The following is a 24,022-nucleotide window of genomic DNA, read 5'->3' as shown; positions in this document are numbered from 1 at the left end:
CATGTAAGAAGCTGCCCATGGGGCCGGGGATGTCAGCCCCGATCCACGCTGACACGGGGCGAAGGGGACCGGCTACGACACGGGCACAGGAGCGAACCGGCCTCGCTGCGGCCCCGGTCCCTGTCCGGTCCCGCCCCGGTCCCTGTCCGGTCCCCGCCCCGGTCCCTGTCCGGTCCCACCCCTGGCCCCGCCCTGGCCCCGCCCCTGTCCCTGTCCGGTCCCTGTCCGGTCCCTGTCAGGCCCCGCCCCGGTCCCTGTCCGGCCCCGCCCCGGTCCCTGTCCAGTCCCTGTCCGGTCCCACCCCTGGCCCCGCCCTGGCCCCGCTCCTGTCCCTGTCCGGTCCCACCCCTGGCCCCGCCCTGGCCCCGCCCCTGTCCCTGTCCGGCCCCGCCCCGGTCCCGCCCCGCGCACGCGCCCCTTCCACGGCTGCAGAGATCACGCGAGGCCAGTAGGCGGCGCCCTCGCGTCCCTCTCCTCATCCCGGCCCAGCGCGCGGGATCGCGGCGGCGGATCCCGGGATTTTCTCTCTCCGGCCTGGCCTCGGCCTGGCTCGCCGGGAGTTGCCGGGAGGAGCTCCAGGATGTGGAAGCTGGTGCCCGCCTCGGGAAAAGGTGAGGGAGCGGCAGACGCCCCCGCCATTCCGGCGGGCTGGGCCCGGGCCCCCTCCCCTCCCCTCCCCGCCCCGACCGGCGCCTGCGCGTGTCCCTGGGCGTGCTGGCCTGGTGGCTTCCATAGGGATGGCTCCTGCCGGGCCTGCGTGTCCGTGCTGCCTCGGGCCGGCGGTGGTCTGAGGCCTCGTCGCTCTGGGTGTTCGTCCACGGCGGAGCCTCCGTATTTCCCTGGAGCACCGCCGATCACAGCGCCGGTTAAATCTAGCAGGGCTTCTTTTCGAGTCTGTGTGGGATGTCTTAGGGTGCTGCAGGTTAGAGTCCTGCTTTGAAATACTTGGGGAGTTGAACTCTGAGGCAGCGACCTCAGAAACGGTGTTTGACTGTTGTGTTGATGTTTTAAGGACCAGTTATTGAACTTGATCGTGTTTCGTGCATGCAGTTTTGAAACTAAATCGCATCTATACTTTTCTTCGTTTTCTTGTCTATAGGAGCTGTACTAGGTCTTATATAATACATACGTTTCTTTCTAAGTGCTTGTAGGGAGCAGACCTAACACAACTGCATCTTCTCTGTTTCCTGGTTCACTGTGAGGAAATTTTTGATGTTTATTTCCTTGTGGATACAGCACCTAATCTTTCTGAAATCAACTCTTATTGCCTGGAGAGCTCTTGAGTGAATCAAAACATTCTTCATTCTGTTCAGAATTATCATTTCTGTACAGTTTATAGTTGAAAAGTTATTTGTCAGGGTTGATAACTGGAATTTGTCTCTCCTTACTCAGATTCACCAAGAAACATTTTTGGTTCTGTTGACCAGTGGTAGCACACCTTTGGGAGAGAGTCAAGCCATTCACTGGGAAGCCACCATGGGTGACAAATGCAAAACATAAACTAAAACCATAAGCATTGGTCAGAGGCTGAACTTACTAAGTATCAGTTTGATTTACATTAAAATCTTACATTCATCAGGAGGACATTTTCCTCTGAACCTCTTAGTTAGTTATGAATAAATAATATAGCCTCAAAAACTTATGTACCCTTACAAAGGTGTTTTAGAAAACCTATTGTACGTTGTGGGGTTTTTTTTTCTTCTAAATGTTACGCTTAATCTTCAAGGAAGTATTGGTAAAAATATATTGTCCTTGTAAAATGTGCGGCTACTTTGAAACTTCATAAAATGTATCCTTTTATAATGGACAGAGCAAAGGAGCAAGAAAGAAAGAAAGAGGTTTTGTCTATAAGCAAAATGCATAATTCTAATCAACCTAATCAGAATCACAGAAGTCAGAGTCACAGAATATTCTGAGTTGGAAGGGACCCACAAGGATCACTGAGTCCAGTTCTTAAGTGAATGGCACACATGGGGATAATATCCACAACCTTGGCATGATTAGCACCATGCTCTGACCATGAATGGCAAAGCTGAGATTTAGATGTGCTACAAACTCCTCAGTATCTCTCCTATGTGCTTCAGGTATTTTGGTGGGTTTTTTCTAAATTGGTATTTTTCTGTCTCTTGTTTATTTCCAGGAGAGCCTTATCGGCTTTTAAATGGTGTAGACTATGTTGTTGGACGCAAGAACTGCACAATTTTAATTCAGGATGACCAGTCTATCAGTCGAAGTCACGCAGTTCTGACTGTAAGTCAGCCTGAAACAAGCCCTGTAAGTAGCCACCATTTTACTGCATTATCGATGCTCTGTGGGGATAATTCAGGCTGCCATGACCACACGTACTCTCATTTTGCTCTCACCAGTTTTATGCTTGGAGTAGAATCATTGATCACCCGTTTTTTTTTTTTCTCTTTTTATCTTGAAATTTATTTTTTTTCCCCTTAGGTTTATTTGCTTTCATTGAGGGATTTAGTGGCATAATTTTAGTAGTCCAAGCTTCCTTTTATCCTAGAGTGACAATTCACTAGGAATTTGTGTTAAACTAATCATAGCAGGAAAATTATGCAATTAAGTTTCATTACACAGACACATTTTAGGTTCTGGGAAGTGCTTCAATTGTTTTACTGTAGTCTTAACTTCAGTTTCATTTCACATCATTAATTCTGTATTTGCTTAGGCACAGAAAAGAAAAATATACCAAAGAGAATTAGCAATCAGCAATTTACTGTCACTAAGTGATGTGACATATGTGGATGTTTTGAAGCCAGACAGCAGAAGTTTCATTTCTGTAACCTTATTTAGTGTTTAAAATAAAATATGCAAAATATGTTTGTCCCTTTAATGCTGCAAATATCGAGTGAGTCCAGCAGAGGGCTATGAAGATAATGAAGGTACTGGAACACCTTACTTGTGAGGAAAGGCTGAGAGATCTGGGCCTGTTCAGCCTCAAGAAGAGACAACTGAAAAGAGACCTCATCTATGTCTGTCAGTAGCTGGGAGGGTGTCAGGAGGTTGGAGCCAGGCTCTTCTTGGTGGTGCCATACAATAGGACAAAAGACAGTGACAGAAACTGGAACATAGAAAGTTCCACCTGAGCACAAGTAAGAACTGTACTGAGAGTGACTCAGCACTGGACCAGAGTGCCCATAGAGGTTGTGGACTCTGTCTCTGGAGATACTCCAAAGGAGCCTGGAGACAATCCTGAGCAGTGTGCTATAAGGAAACCTGCTTCAACAGGCAGGTTGGATTAGATCACCTCCAGTGGTCCCTTCTGACCTTATCTATTCTGTGAAATAGCATATAACTGCATGGCAGAATTTCATAAGAACAAGCTGTCAGTCTTCTTACTGGCTTGTGAACCACTTTGGAAATCTGACAGTATCTGACTTCTCAAGAGATCTCCATGCTATCTCCATGTCCTGCAGTTTGGGGAAGACTAGCGTTCCTTATGGAAGAAAGTGCAAGAAGTGCCCTCAGGTGACCTTAGGCTTTTACTTACTATTCAGCCTAATGCTCATGATAGAACTGAGTGGTAGGTAAAAAAATAATAAATCTCAGAGCCTTGCTAAATTGCACCAGCTCAGGTTTGGGGTCATTAAATGACTGCCATGCACAGTCTCTAGAAAGACAAAGTGTAATATCCAGAAAGACCAAGTGTAAGAAGCACAAATGTTCAGAAGCTAAAAACATGTATGTTTTCTCTCATGTCTTTACAGTGAAATACAGAAGATAATTACTTATAGCAAGCCTCATTGTCCAAAGACTTTATTTAAGATAGTATTTTGTGGGCTGCTTTTTATTTATCCATTGCTGTGTTCCACAGTGATAATAACTTGTTTCTGATAAAGCTGTCTCAATCTGATAAACTATAGTGGCTCATTTATGTTTATTTTCAGAGTCAATCTCTCTCAGTACCTGTATTAACAGTAAGGGATACATCTAAGTATGGTACCTTTGTTAATGGATCAAAACTCAATGGTACTTCAGTGTCTTTGCAGTCTGGTGACAGAATCAACTTTGGTGTCTTTGAAAGCAAGTTTAGGTAAGTGTTTTGATTATAAAATATCAAGTGAAAAGTTAATTTTTTAGAAGAGTATTTCAGCACATCATACAACTTTTCAAGTGATACAGCAAAGGAGATGAGTAGTATTTTGCCTGTGTTCCACACCTGCTTCTGAAACACTTTTCCATTATATTTTTACATAATTTATTTTGACACTAAGAGATTAAAATTGTAGATAAGAAAGCATTGGCATTTTAGAAGATGATGTGTCATGTACAGTGAGTCTTCTCAAGCTCTCTTAGGCAAAGAACAAAATCCTAACCAGATGAGAAGAAGGGAGAAAGGTTTACAGTTTGTCCGAGCCCTTGTTAGTTGTTCATAATGTAATGAGAAAAGAACTGACATTGCAGGAGGATGTGAACCTGACTTGATATTTTTTTCCAAATTTCATATGGTAGCAAGTGCTATCTGTTTATTTATAGGAAGCGCTTCTGAAGATGAAGTAGCAGCTAAATAGAAAAAGTCTAATGATCATTAAAATTAATGTTAAAGTAACCAGAAGGTGGCTTTGTGCTTTAAATTTTTTATCATTTTTATCAATGCTGCTGTTATTATTTATTGTTAAGAAAAACTTGTCAGTCTCCTCCAATTATTACAATAAAATAATTTTTTATATTTTAGGCTAACATACCTGAAACATGATACAGGAATTATACCTTGAGACCAGATACATCATGACTGTTGTACTGGAAAGTTTATGAAGTAGAAAGAAATTGAAATAATTTAAAAATGAAATAATGGAATTTTATATGTTTTGAATTTGATAGGGAAGATCTAATATATATGTATGTATGTGTGTGTGTGTATATATATATATATATATAAAGGCTTATGGTCAAGAATTATGACAATGTTAGGAAAATGTTACTTGAAATTGCATTCTATGACACCTGTGTTTTTTAAGTACTAAGCTGTTGCTTTTGGAGGCACACACTCAAATTTCTTTTGATATTCCCAGACTTTGCACTGTTCTTGAAGCACTAATTCTACGTGATGTCTGTAAAAGAACAAGTCCATAGAAATATTTCAGATATCAGGTCAAATTGTTGTTAATTTTTCTGTATAAAAATTAGTATTCTTTTTGTTCAGGAAATTTAAAAGCATGAAGATTTTACTTTTGATCTAGATTAGAGTATGTGTCTTTTATTTTTTTTTCCTTCAGATTTTTGTGAGATACAAATGTGACAGTTAAGTCAGTTATGTTCCTTGTAATGATTGGCTGAATTAACTTAAGCAATTCTTTTGCTTGTTATTTGCAGAGTGGAATATGAACCTTTGATTGTCTGCTCTTCGTGTTTAGATGTAGCTCAGAAAAATGATTTAAATCAAGCTATCCAGCAGCTCGGAGGCCTTGTAGTGAATGAATGGACTAAAGAATGTACCCACCTTGTAATGGTATCAGTAAAAGTTACTGTTAAGGTATGCTGAGCTTTTCCCTGTTGATAGCATTGCTTTGCAGTTTTCCCCACAAATGCTAATTAAATTCTAGACCTGTTCAAGATTTTTCTCTACAAAACTGTAGTCAATGCTTCATTTTCCAAGTTTAGAAGGTGTGTATGTCAACAGGAAGTTGAAGGGAAAGAAAACAAAAAAAAGCTAGTTTTGAACACCTAGTCATTTTTATCAGTTGCCTTCTACATTTTAAGAACTTTAATCAAGACACCAATTAAAAGCTATGCTGTTAGAAGCAAAACATTCCTAGAAGAACAAATCAGTATTATTTTATTTGTTTGGTATTTTGCACATCTTCGATCTTAAAAAGCTAATGTCAGTTGAACCACATGCAAATTGAACTTTTTCTGTGCAGTGAATTTGTGTTTTCTGTTTTTTTCAGACTATATGTGCTTTGATTTGTGCTCGGCCAATTATAAAACCAGAGTTTTTTTCTGAATTAATCAGAGCTATTCAGTCCAGGCAACAGTTGCCTAATCATGGAAGGTAAGTTGCCAAATCATCATGTTTACTGTGTTGCAGAATGAAATTTATGGGAGTTAGATTACCCGATAACTACACATTTATCTGATAATTTTTGACATAATATGCAATTCACAGTAATTTTATTTGTGGAGGGATCCTTAATATGATTAACATTTTGATATTCCAGCAGTTTTATTGTTCTCATCCCTAGAGTTATAAAATGAGCTCTAGAATTTACTGTATGCTTAGAGATGTTACTGTCTCTGAAAAAGAACTTGTTTTGTTGGTATTTAAATATTGCTTCAAATGCTTCTGGGAATTGCTACATAAAAATAAAGAAATTACACTTTTATGAAAGAAATAGTATCAAGTGTATTTCATAACGTAGACCTATCTTGCCAGTGTGCTGTTAGTTACTGAGTTTACTGTCAACTTTGGTCAGAACAGACTTAGCTTGACCATTGAATTCTCTGAAATACAAGAGGTTTATAATTATCTGTTGAGAGATGAAGTGTGACTAATGCGCATTTGCCTTCACTAAATGAGAATTAAATATGCATTTTTTCATGGTTAAATTAACTTCAAAAGGGAATTCTTTATTTGGAATCATTAAATACTGCAGGATAGCTTTTCTGCTTATTTTCTCAATGTGATAATATGTAAAATAGTCACAATACTGTATGTGACAATTTCATCTGAGCCCATACTGCTACTCATTTTGCCTTGAAAAGGGAGACATTTGTGTTTTGTTTGGGGGTTGTGGCTGTTGTTTTTCTATTGTATGAACACATGGTTTATACAGGTGAGAAATTCCCACATTCATATGTGCATAAATATGCATTTATGTTAGACAATGGCAATTTATTTTCTTTAGTGGGTGTGGTGATAGCCATTGGTAGAACAGTTTGAAGTCTGAGCCTGGGTAGATACTAAACAAACTTTTGGTGCTCATGAGGAAATAGAAACAAAATAAGAGGATTCACAATAAACTGTGCTTGATATGTGGTAAAATATATTTCACAGAGCATAATACTACCTTGTTAGGAAAATAAAGATGCCAATCTGGAGCAATTGGTAGGAAATACTCAGTTTCTAGATTCTGCTTTGCATTAGCAGGGATTATGTAATATGTCAGATCAGTCATCTGTGAGTGCCTTAAAACTCATTTGTTCTTCAGTTTGAGAAGAAAGGGGGAATCTGAATTAATTGTAACTTGCCTTTCTCCTTAAAATTCTGCATTGTTTTCTGAGATTGTAAGAAGACTAAACAAACTCTTTAGTAGTCCTTGAAATACTTACCTGGGAGATTTTTATTTTCTTGCATCACAGGTCATACAAGCTGTCAAAAGCTAGTGATGGGTTGTGCAATTTAAAATTTGTTTGGTCGAGTATTACCTGGTGGTAATGCTGCTGTTCCTGTCTCTTACAGGAACAAGTAAACAGTGTCCTTGTCTTGCAACCAGAATGTGTATCTGTTTAGTACAGAAGTGACAGTATAATTGGCTTTCAAGTGCTCCATAAAAAAGAAGCAGGTGGATATGTTTACCTTTCTGAAATATTTTTGCTGACTTTTAAGACATTGAGAAAACCTGAACTGGCTAAAAGGTAGTGACAGTAGCAGTATGCACATTATACAGCTTTCAAAGAGAGCTCTGCATCAAGCTAAATGAAACAGCTGATGTATCTCACAGATATATGTTTAAAATGATTGCTGTATTTTAAAGAGGGCATGGTTTTGAGATGCTTGTGGGAAGATGCTGGAAATTTACTTAGCAACTATTTTCATTAAATTTCCAGAAATGCTTACACCTTCAACTGGGAATCTATATTGTGTGTTGTAGGTAGAGCTTGGGGCAATACTGGTTTGAGTGTGAAACAGGAAAAGTAAATGGAGGTGGCAATAGTGGGTGATACTGTTCATTAAATCTTTACTATAACTGTAGAGCTGGTCCCTCTGAAAAAATCTAGGGAGGCATTATCTTTAGAAGAAAGTAATAATTAAAGCATCTTTTTTGTTTATGGCAAGACTTCACGTAATGGCAAACCTGCAGTTCCCATATGAATGTGGGACTTCTGGAGTTTTGGGTTTTTTTTAATGGCATTACCCCAGTCCTCTGGTACTCTCTGACAACCTATGCAAAGAACAATAACCAAAGATTTCACAAATGGCTGCATGAGCACAGTCCTATATGAAATAATGTGTTGGGTTACTGCAGGCCAGTGTCAGTAGTGTACAGCTTTGAAAAAGAAGAAAAGTAACAGTTTTTAATAAAAACGAACCAAGAATCAAAATATTTATCGAGAGATTCAATGTTTAAGAGGATCTTTTCTAGATAATGGTGTTGCTATTAAAAACTTATGAGGCCAAATATGAGGACAACTTCAGAATCCTGCCTGCAAAAGACTGTTGCCTTTTGAGCTTAGATCAGCATTAGATAAGAGTTTATAAGGAAAATCAAATGTTGTCTGGGGGGGGCGAGGTTTCTAGGCAATCATCAGTTAAAGTTGTTTGCTGAAGTTAAAGAATGGAGGTTTTAAAATATATTTATGAAGAAACTATAGTCCAATTTCAGAGTAGTGAAAACTCTTGTTTTTCTGTTTTTACTCATCCTTTCATGTTTAAAAGTGACTTTGTCCCTTGTATTTATCTTAGGTTAATAACTGTCTCTATGAGAGTCACTATCAAAAGTCTTCTGGCAAGATAACAAGTTTGAATTTCCCTATTTCTATTTGAAATTAGTAGGCTTTATCATATCTATTCAATTTCAATGCAGCAATATTTTTGTAAACAGATTTTAACAGGCTGCTGAAATAGATCAAATACCTTTCAAAATCTGGTGGATTTAGGTTGCTGAATTTTCATTGTGTACATAAATTTTGAAGAAGTGGTTGTGAAGAACACATAAGAATGAAGATTATTTAAAAGCACCTGAAACTATATAGCACATTTTAGCCTGTCATAATTGAATTGCGTATTTGGATGAAGTAGAAAATTTATGTGCTTATTTTTATGTCCAGCTTGAAATATATGAATGCTCACAGTGATTGAGGGATGTTTTTCTGTTTACAGATACTTGATTTTTTTCCCAGAACATCAATATTTCATCATTTCATGTGTTTCTTCCTTATTATCTGCCAATCTTTGCTGTTAAACTGAATTTTCTTGGTGTGTTTCAGCATCTTTTATTTTTCCTGCATAGTAGTATGAAAAGGATATGTAATCAACAGTCAGAATAAAGATAACTTGTTCTGTGATCAGTCAAACTATGTATATAAATAGCAATTTGGATACAGATATGGTATAGTTTGGTTAAAATTGACCTATAGTTCTCCTTGCTCTGTCAAAACTGCTGTAGCAGTGAATATGAAGCTCAAAGATCTTATAAGTATCCTGAAATTATTAATTAGATGCATTCCCTAACTCTAGAGGCTTTTTGTTCTCTGGGCAGGCCATCATTAACTGGAGCTGAGGTCCCAAGCTGTGCCAAAATTTAAGGTTTCAGGGTAGAATTTTATTTTCACCTAATATGTTTCCCAGCTAAACTCCTGCTCGCTTTGCCTGTATTGGACAAAACAATAGAGAATCTGCACAGTGAATCCCCTTCAGCAAAAAAAGTGTACTTGTCTGCTGTCATATTATAGGATGTCCTCATGTGTGGTGGTACACAATTTCTTGGCACAGTAGAAGAGAATAAAGGGTGACTGTCCCTATGTGGAGGGTAAAGGAAGAAAGATGATTAATTTTGTGTGGAGTCTTACTATTATCTAGAGTAAGGGCAGAATGAAGTTGCAGTCTCAGTTGTCAGTATTGTTAGTAAGAATGTGGATATGTGTACAACAGTTTTGTTGAATGCATTCCTAAAACTGTTTTCTTAGTTACTGAAGTAGGAAGTCTCAGTCTTATATTTGTTGTTGAAAAATTAGGGGCACTTCTTCTTCTTAACAATCTTTTGAAAGGTATTTATTTAAGTAGTTTTAACAGAGAAAAGTATGATTTTAACTTCAGAACTTTATTCTGAGGCAGAAAGGACTATGAGTCAGTATTGATAAGTGAATCTGAATTTCATAACTTTCATTTGCTGTTGTTGCAGCTTTTATCCTCCAGTTGATGAGCCTTCCATTGGCACTGAGAACCTTGATTTATCTGAGCACCATGAGAGGAAAAAAATATTCAGTGGAAAAACTTTTATATTTCTAACTGCCAAGCAGGTAATCAGGCTTTACATTGCAAAAATATTGCAGGGGTAGGTAGCTAAGTACAGATCTGTTCACTCTGAAATCACACTTATTCTGGGTTCATCAGAAAAGAAGGAATTCTGTATATTTATCCTACAGTACAGTGGTCTAAACAAGATAAAATGTAGAAAAGGAGCATGAAAATGTATTGCATCTGCAGTAGTGTGTCACTGGGAAGCACTGTGCAGATAGTTCTGTATTCTGATACCTCCAAACTGTCTACATTCTAAGATTTATTTCTTTTTCATTTGCTTTCTCTCTTTAGCACAAGAAATTGGGTCCAGCAGTTGCTCTTGGAGGAGGGGAAGTAAAGTTGGTGACAGAAGGAAGAAAAGAAATGCCTTTACTACTGTCTCCTGAAGTCTGTGTAGTTGATGTGGGTTTGACAAACTCTCAGGTCTCAGGATCTGCCTCTATGACAAACAGCGCTGATTCCATTCTGACTGTCTTGGAAAGGTGCAGCATTGTTCTCTTGTACAGCGGTAGGATAATTTCAGAATTTCTACAGAGATTTGGTCATGGCATTTACATACATATTTAAGCAGGAGGATGCCTATAAAAAGGGCATTTTTTCATTGTTCTAAGTATTTAGTAGAGTAACTAAAATTTCTTGAAGTGGGAAAGAAAGGACTTGGCAGTTCTATGAGCATTTGATGGAATTTTTTTCTTTTTAATTTTTTTTGGAACTCGGTTCTACGAAAATTCATTGTAATGAATTTTAAAATTTAAAATTACAGGCAGCAAGTAGTTCCTCTTCTGCTGTTTAAAAGAAGTGAAAATTAATATATTCTAAGAACGCAAAATAGATAACTTATGATAGTTCATTAATTATATGTATTTCATAAACAAGAGATGAGATGAGATGGCATCTTGAGGTCATGTGATTTATTGTTGTGTAATTATTTGTATACAGTGTTTTTGAAGAACAACTGTTAAATGCAAATTAGTTTTTGTTTTGGTGGTCGGTTTTGTTTGAGAGGGCGGACTGCATTATAACATTGTAGATGTTAGGATTATCATTATGCCATTTTATTAAAACAATAAAACAAAATCTCAATCCTTTACATGTAAACCTGGTTCCTCTAAATTTTCCTGCTAGATAGAGAAGACAGTGCTCAATCTCTCCTTGTGGCTGCAGTACAGAAGATGCAGGGGGGAGGGTCTGATGTGTAAGAAGTGGTTGGATCTTCCAAGTCTCTTTTCATACATTTTTGCATCAGAGGTAGAGCATAATTGGTTAAATGCCCAGAAATCAGGAAAGTAGAGCTGTATGGGCCAGATTACTGGGGTTAGACAGTGGTCACAGCATCAGGAAACACAGGAGTTCATGCATATAGGACATGGCTATAATGAAGGATAATTGTCACTGAAGGATAATTGCTGACTTACTCTGTTGGGAAAAACTGTAGTGTAGGCTGATTTTTTTGGGGGGAGGAATGGAATATTTTGTACTTTGCCATACCTGTGCTCATTTGCCTATTTGTCTTTGAATCTGTACTGAAAAACCTTTTTTTTTTTTTTTTAATTTATATGTAAACAGCAAAAATCTTAGGGCTATTCCAGAGGCAGAAATTGGATTGGCAGTTATCTTCATGTCTACAGAAAAATACTGCAACCCTCAAAAGCAGCCTGCCTCCAAAGGTAATTGGAAGAAAGGTCATAGTGAGTTAAACAGCCTCAAAGAGGCAGTATTTCTTCTTGTGTAAGAGCATCAATTGTGATGTTCAAGTTGTTCTGTTTTGCAAGACCACTAAAAAAGACTGACATTCTATGAAAAATGTATACATCTCCAAAGAGGCAATTGATTTTTAAAAGCCATGCAGTAAATTGTAATGAAAATTATATGATTCTTAGATGCAAATAAAAAAGCAGATATAAAACTATCCTAAAAGGCAGTTAGGCAGAACAGTGACCTTGAAAGGAAAGATAATTTAAAAACATCTGAAGTTCATATTTCTAGTGACCATGAATTCATATGTATGTGGTAGTTTGAATGCCATGCTATTCTGTCTTTCTATATCAGACTGGGGTAATCGGGAAGTAGAAGATGAATGTCAGAAATCAAGAGAATAAGAATGGAAATAATTTGTTAAGGCTTGCTTTTTTTTCTCTTTTGCCCTTTGCACAAAACAGAATTTGCTTCAGGAAGATACAATCCCTCCTGCACAGTTTAAAAGTAGAAATAATCTTTCCATAAGTTAAGACAATGAGACATAATTGTCACATTTGCTGAAGTACAAGTTTGGGAGTGGACATTCCAAGTCTTGACATGAAACTTGTATTTGCTAATGTGGTAATAATAAAAGTCTTCGAGAGACAGAAAGGTTTTGTTTGTTTTGATGAAATTCTCTTTTCATCCCTCTTCATTTTATTCAATATTTTGTTGCTATGAGATTTTCAGAATTATGTTTCATGGATTCTGTTTTGTTCTACAAAGTGTTGTATCAGGTAGAAAATCCTACCGTTATTTTTAAAATCAAAGAAAAGAAACATAAGTTTGTCTTTGCATGTAGGAACATTACTTGAAAATGTATTTTGAATAGAGAAAACATAATATGCAGTACTGGTAGAGATGCTGATTCTTGTTTGCAGTCTGAATGATTCAGCTGGATAAAAGATAAGTGGTCTGAAATTGTGTCAACAGACTGTATATCAGAGTTTAAAGGAAGCAGTGTTTAAAATTGAAAAAAACTTATATACCAGTTCCAGTAATCACTTTAGAGATCGTCATAAAGGAGTAAATATAAGGAATTTTGTGCTCTGACAGTTTTGCCTGATGTTCACATTGCATTGTATATATTTTATTTTTTGCATAAAATATATACCACATGATTTTTAAGTACATTATGTGCATATTGGTATATGATTTCCCATTATGCTGCATTTTTATTTAAGCAGAATTCCAGTACTTAATCCATAGATTATTTAGCTAAATCTGAATTCCAGAATATGGTCCTTTAGAACTACTTATGTCAGTTTTTTAAAAATTAATACATCTGCTTATCTTTTAATTAAAACTGTTTTAAGATCATTTTCCAAAGCTCTCACATGATCAGGTAGTAATGTGTGATAGGACATGCAAGGAACACAGATTTGATATTAACCTTAAAATTCTTCTCTCATGTTGGTCTTGCAGCTGTACCTGAAAGTTCTCTTGCATCAGCTGCCGTAGGCCGAGCCATTTCCCAGAGTCTGGCTGTGGATGAAACCATAATGCCAGCTGCTGCAGATAGCAGCACCTTATGCATAGCTGATACAGAAGAGCAGACATGGTAAAGTATTCTTGGAAATTTTTAAGCTAAGACTTGCAAATAAAGCAGTCCTTTGTAGCAGAGGAACTGTTAGAAATGCTATTCACGAAATTGCTGCCACTTATCTGCAGTGAGATAATTTCTGCTTTTGAGTATTAGATTTCAGAAAGCATCCCATAGGACTTAGATGACTTCCAGAGGCAAATGTGCATACTGTTTATCTGTCTTGACTGTCTGAACTATTACAGGTTTTCAAGCCATTTCACAATTATAAAAGTATGTTGATCATAGCAGATTTTACAGTTTGTTTTTAGCACATTGTTTGTAAGTTTATTCAAAGTGCAGGTATAGCTTTTTAAAAAAGCCTATCTCTGATTTGGTGTATCTGTTATCCTGTGTATTCCTTTCCTCTCTAATCTAGTATGGAGATAGAGGATACTTCCCAGGTGCATAGACAAAGGAAAATGGCTTTCCACGGTATAAGTGCTGTAAAGAAAAGCAGTGGCACAGGTGGCAGTGTAAACGCAGGAACATCGATACCCAGAGGGAACAGAACACCTGGGTTCAGTCAAAGAAGTCAGCCTGTCTCACCATCTAAGAGCTCAGAAGCTGGCAAACCTTGTATGAGTGCTTCGCGTCACCAGGCGAACTCAATTACTAATTACTTCCAGGTTTCTAGAAAAAGGTGAGTTGAAATGTTCTTGGCATTACTTCCCTTATTGGTATGTTCGTGATGTTTCTGAAAAATTTTAACTCAAGCAATGTACTTTTAATTTGACACGTACTTAAAAAGGTATTTTTTAGATTGAATTCCTAGAATGGAAGGTTTTTCCTCAAAGGTACTTTATAAAACCCCAGAAGCTCTTATGTTATGGGTACAGCTAATCATACTCAAAAATGCTTTTGTAGTTTCTTTAATTTGCAATTTATTTCTGGCTAAGGGAAAGAGCTGAAGAAGAAGAAACCTCTGTACCCAAATTAGCAAAATCGGAGGAGTCATCACCTCTTCCAAAGTGCACTGAATCCACAACTTCCTCAGCCTGCAACAGTGAAGCAAAACAGCATCAAAAGAAAAATAGCATCCTGGACCCAAACCTAAATTTTGCAGGAGACATGGGTATGAAGCTTGTGAGGGAAAGTGTCAAACTAACAAGTGATGGAACAGACACTAAAACCAGTTCTAGTGAAAATCATGCACCAAAGAAGAGAAAGGAATTAGATGATTTATCAGAAGATGCAGAAGCATTAGAAATTGTGTTTGGAAGTGGAGATGTAGACTGGGAAGATCAAATGGCAGATCATGACCAGGAAGCTCAAAGAAATAAACGAAGAAAATGTTTGGAAGCTAAAGGAAGCAGGATTCAAGAAGTAATTGTAAATCAGCAAGAGGAGAATAAAATATTGGTAAGTTTTATATTCTTCTCAGATGCCTAATCTTGAAATTTGCAGCTTTGTTAGAAGGATGCAGTTAACTCCTTTGAGGAGGCTGCCTGCATACAGAAAGTGGCTTTGTAAAATTTGTTTGCTTAAATCTTGTACATCAATTTTTAGATCAGAATGATTCATCTTTTACATGTGAACATTACAGTTTTGCACCTAACTAAATGTTTTCTCATTCTTCTTGGCATTTTTTATTTATGAATTGAAAGCTGCTTGTATTCTAAACTTTTCCTATTTTTTTAATTCTATATACTATAAGTAGAATAGGAGAATATATCCATCATCCAAGGAAACCTTCTCATGTTGCTTGTTACTGTGTTAATTATAATTGTTGTTATTTATTCTAAGATAGTACTCAATTATCTTTACGTAATTAATTTTCTAAAGGAACTTCTAGTTGACCTCTTCTGTTGAATACCACAGTAGTGTCCAACATCCTTTAAGTCAGTCTTTTGATAGCATGTGAAAGATTATTAAATTCTTGTATAAGAAATTTTAAACCAAAACCAACAGCAAAACCAAAACACAGCTTGTTTTTTCGTGATTATTTTTATGATTTTGTATTTGACACTAAGGAAATTTTCTAAAAGATATGAAAAAAATAACATACCTTGAGTTAACAGTGGCCACTGTGTTAATAAAAAGAAAAGCAGGTTTGTAAAGGAAAACAGTGTTGAGAGGTCTAGTCTATTAACAATACAATAGGAATAAGAGAACATGGGTTTTTTAAATTTATTTAAAATAAATATTTTAATGCTTACTGTCCAGTCCCTTTACAGTGTAGGCAGCATTTAAGTGTTTAGAAGTTTGAATGCATGATTAAATGTAATTTGCAGGATTCCTTGAACCACATAAGGATTATTAGTTGCCTGTGCATCCTTAAGTCAGACCAGCTTGGCACCTTGTTTATTCTCTACTGGAGCTTGCTTCTGTCCAAATGTGAACTTCATTATAATGCTTTTTGTGTGTGTGTGTTACTAACAGGCTAACTTTAAAAGACAAGTCCTGTGATTTAGAGAATTTTGTTTCTTGCTTTTTATGCTATCAGCAAGTATGTTTATTAGGTCTGACCATAGTGACAGACTAAAATTGGTGCTTGGAATAGTCTGTTGAATTTTATTGCTTGGTGCTTGGAAAGTTTTTCTAGTCTAACTCCTTGTCAGCATTCTGAAGGAGAAAAAAAAATCTTATGTGTAACTAAGCTGATACTTTAGCAGATATGCACTTAAAGATTTTTGCAGAAAATAAGTCTTCTCATAGTTTAATAATGACCTACTTTATTCATGTAAGATACATTTCCAGTGGACTAGGAAGGAGATTTCATGACACGCGCAAATTTGATAAATCTTTTCTGTAGGTATAGATGCATCTTGTGTATCTGGCAAGACAAAGAATGTGAGTAGTTGACTCAAAACCTACAGGGTGCATAAAGCTGATCTAGTATTTTATCAACCATTGAAAATAATTTATATAATGCAAATCTGGTTTTAAGCTATAGGACATAATCAATCTGCAGAATACTTTCTTGTCCTGGTAATGAAATATCCTTTCTGCACACATGTACACTTCAAATATTAAATTGAAAATGATACATTTTATATTCAATAGCTTTTACAGTTTTCCAGTACCTGTCAGGACTTCAAACATTGTACAGATGGACCATATAATAAAGAAAGAAAAAAACCCGAAGTGAACAAATAATAGTGATTTTTTGGTAGAGAAGACCTCCAACAATTGTTACAATGTGCATAAAATAATAAAAAATTTGAAGTACAGGGCAGTTGCTTTTCTGTCTAAAAATTTATGTTGATTTGGATATGTTTATTCTACCAAAAATAGCAGAACATAATTTTATGTGACTAAATTCCCATTTCATTTCAGTTTTATATTTAAAATTATTTTTAATCAAATAGAAGGAAGAGGAACTTGGATCAGTTCGAACTTCAGAAATGAAAAGTAATATCAAGCAAGAGTCACAAGCCTTGGTAAGGAGCCAGCTAATTGTAAGTTTGAACAGTGAACTTTAAGAAGCATTACAAAAGCACATCAGAATTTTGCTCTTAAGAACATAGTATTTTTGGATCCTATTTCAGAGTAAAGGAGGTTTGGAAGGTTGTACTACTTAACATAGTAATGTAAATTTGAATAGTGCAGTCCAGCTTGTAGACTGTGGAAAAAAAGAGCACTTGTAGTTCATCTGTGTGGTTCTGTAATGGCGTTTGGGTGGATACTTAAAGGTGACTGAGCTACATGTAATTGTATTAAGCCTTTAATGTAGTTAATACTTGGACTGATGTTTTTCTTGGATTACTACTTAAAGACTTGCCAGAGATGTAATCTTGTCTGCTGTAAGATCACAACTACAACGGAAGAGATGGAGCATTAGGAAAATAGATTTAATATACAGTGATTAACAGTAGATAGCGTGCTAAGTCTTTGTAGGTGAAATGAAGGAAGGAGAGGAGAATTGCTTGGAGGGGGCAGTGAGGCAGAGGAAAAGGAGACTAGGCTGAATGAAACAAATAAAAATATTCTGAAGAGATGGAGTGTAGTCAACAAGGGGCAGAATAATACCTTTTCACCCACATACAAAAAAACAGCCCGAGAAGAGAGAATGCTGAGCAGGTATACCAAAGTGCAGGGTCAGCTCAGATGAAAGGACTTTGTTATATTTTTCTGTAAAACAACTATACTACGTCTGGGCTGGAGCTGTCTTTGATCAGCTGTCCTTTAATGTTACCTGTGAACTTGTCCTCTGCCCAGGCATCCTCCGGAATCCACATAGATGCAGCCCCAGGCAGCAAAGTGTGCATGCAGACTTGCTGGCATATGAGCATTCTCATGGAAAAGAAAAATTTGATAAAGTGATCAAATTCAGTTTAGAGCCCTAGATTTGGGCGGGTATTTGTAGGCTAGAATTGAGCTGAAGACGTTCAACTTTGTGTTTTTCTGTTTATTTGTGTATAAGGAGGCTGAAAAGTTTATACATCCTCTTAGACTCTAGCTGCTGCTGCTTCCCCTCACTGTTTTGTAATCCTAATTTCTGCTTAGCTCTGCTCACGATGATATCCCTACAGTTTGTATTGCTAGATGTGCTGTATGTCTGTTCACACACTTGAATGCTTCTTCCTTTTTCTTCCCACATAAGAACCACAGCAAACTGGAAGATGATTCCAGCAATCTTCCTAGCAGGCTTTTGTTGACAGAATTTAGATCGCTGGTTGTCAGCCATCTAAGACAGAGCAGTCATCTTCCTGGAAATATCAGCTATGGGGGAAAGAAAAATTTCAAAATGTTCAAAAAGGTTAGTGTGTTTTTTAAATGGTCACAAGATGGCACTGTTTAAAAATACGAAAAAGTGTTGCCTATAGATAGTAGAAATATGTTACTAAAGATTTGATAATAACTACAGAAAGAAACAATTTAAATACCATATTATACTGTAGACAGATATTTTTTTAATTGAGTGAAGAAGTACAAGTTTGACCTCGTGCTGGATTATTTAGATGTTTGTACTCCCTATTTCAAGCTGTTGCTTGGAGTAAGTTAAATGATAGCTACCATAACTTCTGGTTGTACCTCCAAAAGCCAGCAGTTCCACTTCTCCAAGACCTGTATGTGCAGCATAGAGTGATTGAGATTCCTCCGTTTTAACTAATGAATCTTGGATTTCTAAATAGAACTAAATCTATATCATACAAAAGTAAAATGATTGCTTGCTTGGGTCCTGAAGACAATTGCAAAATGATTCTTGGTGTTCAGTGTAAAAGTACCACTTCAGCTTATACTGAAAATAAAATAAAAATTAAAATCTTGTGTTATAAGATGACTAGAAAGGCATTTCAGTAAAATACTGTTTATAGAATGGGATCATATAATACTACTTCCTGGGAGTATGCTCTCATTTTTAGGTAATGTTTTAATTTTCTGTTAATATTTTCTTTTCCACTATTTTGTAATTGTAATTTTTCCACTATTTTTTAAGATGATTAGGCAGTCTGACAATAAAATATAAACCGATTTTATGTGTATTTCAAACTCCACTTAATGCACTATGAAATTTATTTAGCATATTTAACTTGCCAGATGTATTTTTGTTTGTTTCTTTTGGTAAAAGGAGGGAGTTGACAGCTTTCTGTAAGTGTTTTTTTGACTTCAGTCACTTTTAAATATGATCTTTGAATGTTGTTCGAAGAAAGACTGCCTGGTTTTCTTCTGTGATATCTGAATAGACTTTCTGAATTTCTTGAAATAGATCTTTTATTTGCACTCTGCTTGCCTTGTAGTTGTAAGATTTTATTGTCCAACAGGTAGCTTACCCTGGGGCAGGACAACTTCCATGCATTATTGGAGGATCAGATTTGATTGCTTACAATGCTAAAAAGAATTCGGAGCTAGAAGACTGGTTAAGGCAAGAATTGGAGGTAAGAAATTATTTTTTAAACGTGTTCAAAAAAAAAACTTGACTAATGTGAGTGATCATTACTGGAGTACTTGTGGATTTTATTTTTTAAACAAAACCTCAGCCAGATAGTTGTCCACACATGCTCATGGGAGCATGTACAGTAGTAAAGTAACATAGGTCAGTGGTAACACTCATCTTTTGGTTATTTAAATTCATTTTGCATGCAACAACCTTCAGAAATATTTATAGAAAGTAAAATCAGTAACCTAAATGAGAGCAATCTTTTGATGAGTAAAATAAGCGCTGTGTAAACTTGTGACTTGTAAAAATGTGACAAGGAGCTAGAAAGAATTTCTGCATGGCTAACTGTGTTCAAGTAGTTGTACAGTACAGCTGATACTCTGCTCTTGAATAGAACAGAAAATGCATGAGTAAAACGCTGGTGGAGTATACTGAAGACATGTACTATGAATAAATTTAATATTTTTTTCTTTTGTGCATATGTCTAGATACAAAAGTCTTAAACTACTTATCATGGCAGTTCTCTAGCACTTTTGTTTTCCAATAATTTCCTTAAAAATACTTGCTGATATGTCATATTGTTTCCACAGCCTGATGGAGGTCCAGTTGCATCAACACTTCTTACCTCATTTTTTAGTCCCTGAATATAAATAATGCTAATTAAAATTCCCTTTATACACAAATAATCAAATAAAAAATCTGTAGTTCTATAATAGTGCTTAAAACCCAAAAAAACACAGTTCTGACCAAAATTGACACCTTTCACAGACTATTCAATTTATTAGTTGGTAGCAGTAGCCAGATTTGGGCAGGAAAATAACTAGTCTAATGTGGATATGCACTGAATGGAGTACATAGAGAAAACTTACTTCTTCAGGAAAAACTGTTAGTGCAGGAATATTGTTTTGCTAGATGGTCCATTAGAATTATCCTTAACAATCAAATACTAAATAAACTTTCTCAGGAACAAGACCGACGTGCAAGAGAAGAATCACTTGCTGATGATCTCTTTAGGTAAGAGTTTTACGTTTGTACTTAGAAAAATGTGAATTTTTTGCATCACATCTTTTTTTTAGACAAATTTTGATTTTGGAAAAGACTGCTTTGACTATTCTTCTCAAAATTTCATGTATTCCCACGTATAGAATGTAATCAAGGTGATTCAGCAATTTCTCTGGGAAAAAAAATCACTATTCAGGCTTCATTTAACATGGAAAATGGGAGGAGGTGAGGTGGAGGAGATAACATGAGATGGTGTTAATCACTGTCTGTCAGCATCTCTCTAGCCAGTCACTGACAGGGTTGAAGCTGCTGTTGTTCTGATGCGAGGTTTCCATCATGTATCATCCCCTAACTGCTTTATCTTTCCACTCCTCCCCTCCCCACTGAATCCATATCCAATCCATAGAATTTGCTGTACAGAGGACTTTTAAGCATTAGAACGAATGTGTTACAGTGCTATAGCAATAATATCAAGTAACTGTTTTGACAGGTAATATAGGGACCTCATTTAGTTTAGCAGAAACTTTGTTACTTTCTGTGTTTTTTATGTGAAGAAACAAGTGACCCTGTTTGACTTCTCACCTCATGAATTTGTCTAACACCAATAGCTGTGCATTTAGGTAGAAAGATGTGTATGGTGAAGAAGGATTTTTTTTTCTGAATCACTATCAAAACAAACATGATACTACATCAATACATGTTAGAGCCATTTAGAAAATCTTACTGCATTAACAACTTGCTCTGTTCATTAACAGGTAATAATGGAGCATTTCTTTCAAAGGGTGCGCATTTAATTTTTGAAGTATGAATTGTATAGCAACAGCAGTGACTTCTAATACCTTTCTAGCTATGTGGTGATGTAATTTGGCTCACAAGTTGTCACATTTTCCTATCTAAGCAAAACGTCTTCATGAATGAAAGCAGAATTAGTGGAAGTAAAACTGCCTCATCGTTCAATTGTGTCTGTAAGTTAGTCATGCATGAATATAAAACACATCAGAATTTCAAAGAAATGACAGGATTTTGGAAGAGAAGGCCAAAGGATAGCAGTGTCAAGTGGAGTCAAACTATAAGCATATTGCAGTAAATCAGGTTGCTGTTTATATGTCCAGAAAATAGCTCTAAATTTAACAGTCAATAGCAGTCAATCAGAAGCTGTATAAAGGGTGAGGTAGGGCAAGGATCTGCTTTATGTAGGAGTAGAAAGCAGCAGAAAGGTTTTGTCTGAATGAGTTGTGGCCAAATGTACATCAGTGTAAGCATTCAGGACCCCTTTTCCCTCCCTCCTCTTGTTTTTTTGGTGTACTTTTCCAGTAAAGAGCTTAGCTGGGACAATAAAGGCTTGGAGAAGTTTGTCCATGCCTCAGATTTAAAGGTTGTAAGTAGTTAGGCAATCTGAAAATTTCATTAAAAGTTATCTTAAATTTGTACACGGGTTCTACCTTATGCATCCTTCAGTCAAATAGTAGTAACTGTAGTTAATTATAGGAGTGTAGTCAGGGAAAGGATTGAACACTGATCATTCCCTTGTTATGAATATATAGTAAAACTGTTTGCATCACATTGTATATATATCTAGATGTATATCTATATAAACTTTGAATATAATTGTTTTACTCATTAGTGACAATTTTTTGTTGTTGTTGTTGTTGTTGCAGATATGATCCTAACGTGAAAAGAAGAAGATAAATTGTGACCTGGATTTACAGTGTTTCTCTGGCAAAACCTGCTTTCTGTTCCTTAGGTTTCTAGGTTACAGTGTGTATGATGTTCCTATATATGACCATTTGAATATCTCTTATTGTAAGATGTGTTTTCTAAGTCTTGCTTTTATTAAAGAAAAAGAAAAGTTCCTTTCACTGCTTAGTACTTACAGATTGCAGTATTGTCAAGACCTTCCCATTATTCACTTCAGAGTAATGCTCAGTAAAATATTGTAGATACTTAGGATTTAATTTTAGGCTATTTTTAATGTTTGGTTATCAGTACTGTTTTGGGAAAAAACGGAACTTAGCACCAGGCTATGTTGTTTTTTTTTGTTTTTTTTTTTTTTTTTCAGAAAGGCTTTGTTAATTAGATATTTTCAAGGATATGTTAATAATTGAAAATCTATTGAGGTAGAGATGCAACTGGTATTTGATCATGATGTGGTATGATATGGTTGATACAATATGGTCATGATATGATTCATAATGAACCACTTATCTGTGGTTCATTATATAGAGCATGTACTATTGTTATTGGTGCAGAGTATCTTGGAACTGAAAAGAACAGCTTCTTTTTCTCTTGCTTAAACATATTTTCATTTACACTTTTAAATCAGTGTGGATGAATGTTCATTTGTTAAAACCTACTTCCGAGCCAGACAAAGTCTTTAAGAGCTGTTGCACTCCAATTTGGAATTTTAAATTATATGAGTAATTTCTTTTTCTCATGCCTGTACTTTTTGCAATCATTGTGTAAAAATATGGCCATCAAAATAGTTCACATAACAGGGAAAGCTATGAAACAATTACCTGTTTGTAGATTAGGAGAGCTCATCTTAATCATCTGAGAACTTGCAATTTGTGAAATTCCTCTGGAAATACAGTGAGAAAAACTTTCCAGACATCTTGCTCAGCTGTATGAAGCCACTACATACAGGTAGAGATGGACAGTGGTTCTACTGTATCCAGTTTCAAGAGAGAGGATTTCCTTCCTCATGTGAGGAAGTAATCTGGTTGATGTAATTGTAATTGAATTAACACAAACAAAATTACTTCCTCTGCCGAGAGCTCTGAGCATACAAGCAAGATGAGCTGCACTGTTTGAGGCTGCTCTGTTGTATCAGATCTGGAGAACATCAAGAGATTTGTGTCTGTCAAGATGGCAGATCTGCTGAAGTCATCATGGTTGCTACATGCAGAAAGTATTTGGCCTTCCAAAGCCAGTGTTTTGTTGAGCTCTGCATTGGCATCTTCTTGCTGGTCAGCAATGTCCAGACTGATACACAAAGTACAGCCCAATTCTTATGAGCTCCACAAAAGCTGTGACAGTGTTTCTGTACGGGCATATCAAATCTTATCCACCAAAGACCTTTAAAAAGACTGTTCTTAAGCAGTTGAAATTCTTTCTGGAGGAGACGTACTGACTGTTCACACTCAGTTGAGTTTTTCTACTGTCACTGTGAGAATTTCCAGGTTTTCTGGCTGAAGACCTACTGGTCCAACAGAGCTCTTGTAGACTGCTGATGTTTTTAAGTGTTAGTAAATTCAAGCAAATAGGTCGGATAGCAGAATATCAACGGACAAGATTCTTCAGAAGGGCTGTATTTACAGTTGTGAAAAACAGCTGGAGAGTTTCTGAGGTGAAAGGACAAAACACACAATGTATAGGGGCCTTCTACAAGAAAGTAATGGCTAAAAGTCCCTTGCTGCTCAGACTGCGATCTACTAGGGGCTCAAGCAACCCTGATGGCATAGCTGAGAGCACTCTTTTGTTCATGTTTTATGATTTAGGGCTCTTCAACTCTAGTTTACCAGACAGCTGAATTTACCCGATTTGATCATTTGTTTTCTTTTTTTTTTTTTTTTAATTCAGTATTTAAGAGTGTGTCCCTTTCAGCTCAGAATATTGTAGGATTCCAACTTGAGGGTGCCTAGTAGGTGATATAGTTTGGTTTGTAATCCAGTTTCAGCTGTCCAGT

General features: G+C 36.6%; 1 protein-coding gene across 1 annotated transcript; it reads left to right on the top strand.

The window, feature by feature from the left end:
- The first annotated feature begins 485 nt into the window (after positions 1-485).
- Positions 486-22,849, top strand: NBN (nibrin). Its single transcript, XM_062502840.1, has 16 exons — positions 486-611; positions 2,141-2,274; positions 3,900-4,045; positions 5,326-5,485; positions 5,901-6,004; positions 10,074-10,191; positions 10,484-10,674; positions 11,759-11,859; positions 13,355-13,490; positions 13,891-14,154; positions 14,411-14,873; positions 16,823-16,912; positions 18,058-18,213; positions 19,220-19,333; positions 20,300-20,349; positions 21,996-22,849. Exons 1-16 carry the CDS (start codon positions 581-583, stop codon positions 22,024-22,026), a joined length of 2,289 nt encoding a protein of 762 aa, XP_062358824.1. The 5' UTR covers positions 486-580; the 3' UTR covers positions 22,027-22,849.
- Positions 22,850-24,022: the final 1,173 nt, after the last annotated feature.

This window comes from Cinclus cinclus, chromosome 1 (assembly GCF_963662255.1).
Source record: "Cinclus cinclus chromosome 1, bCinCin1.1, whole genome shotgun sequence".
In the NCBI taxonomy this organism is placed as follows: domain Eukaryota; kingdom Metazoa; phylum Chordata; class Aves; order Passeriformes; family Cinclidae; genus Cinclus; species Cinclus cinclus.
This window is presented reverse-complemented; position numbering and strand designations above follow the sequence as displayed.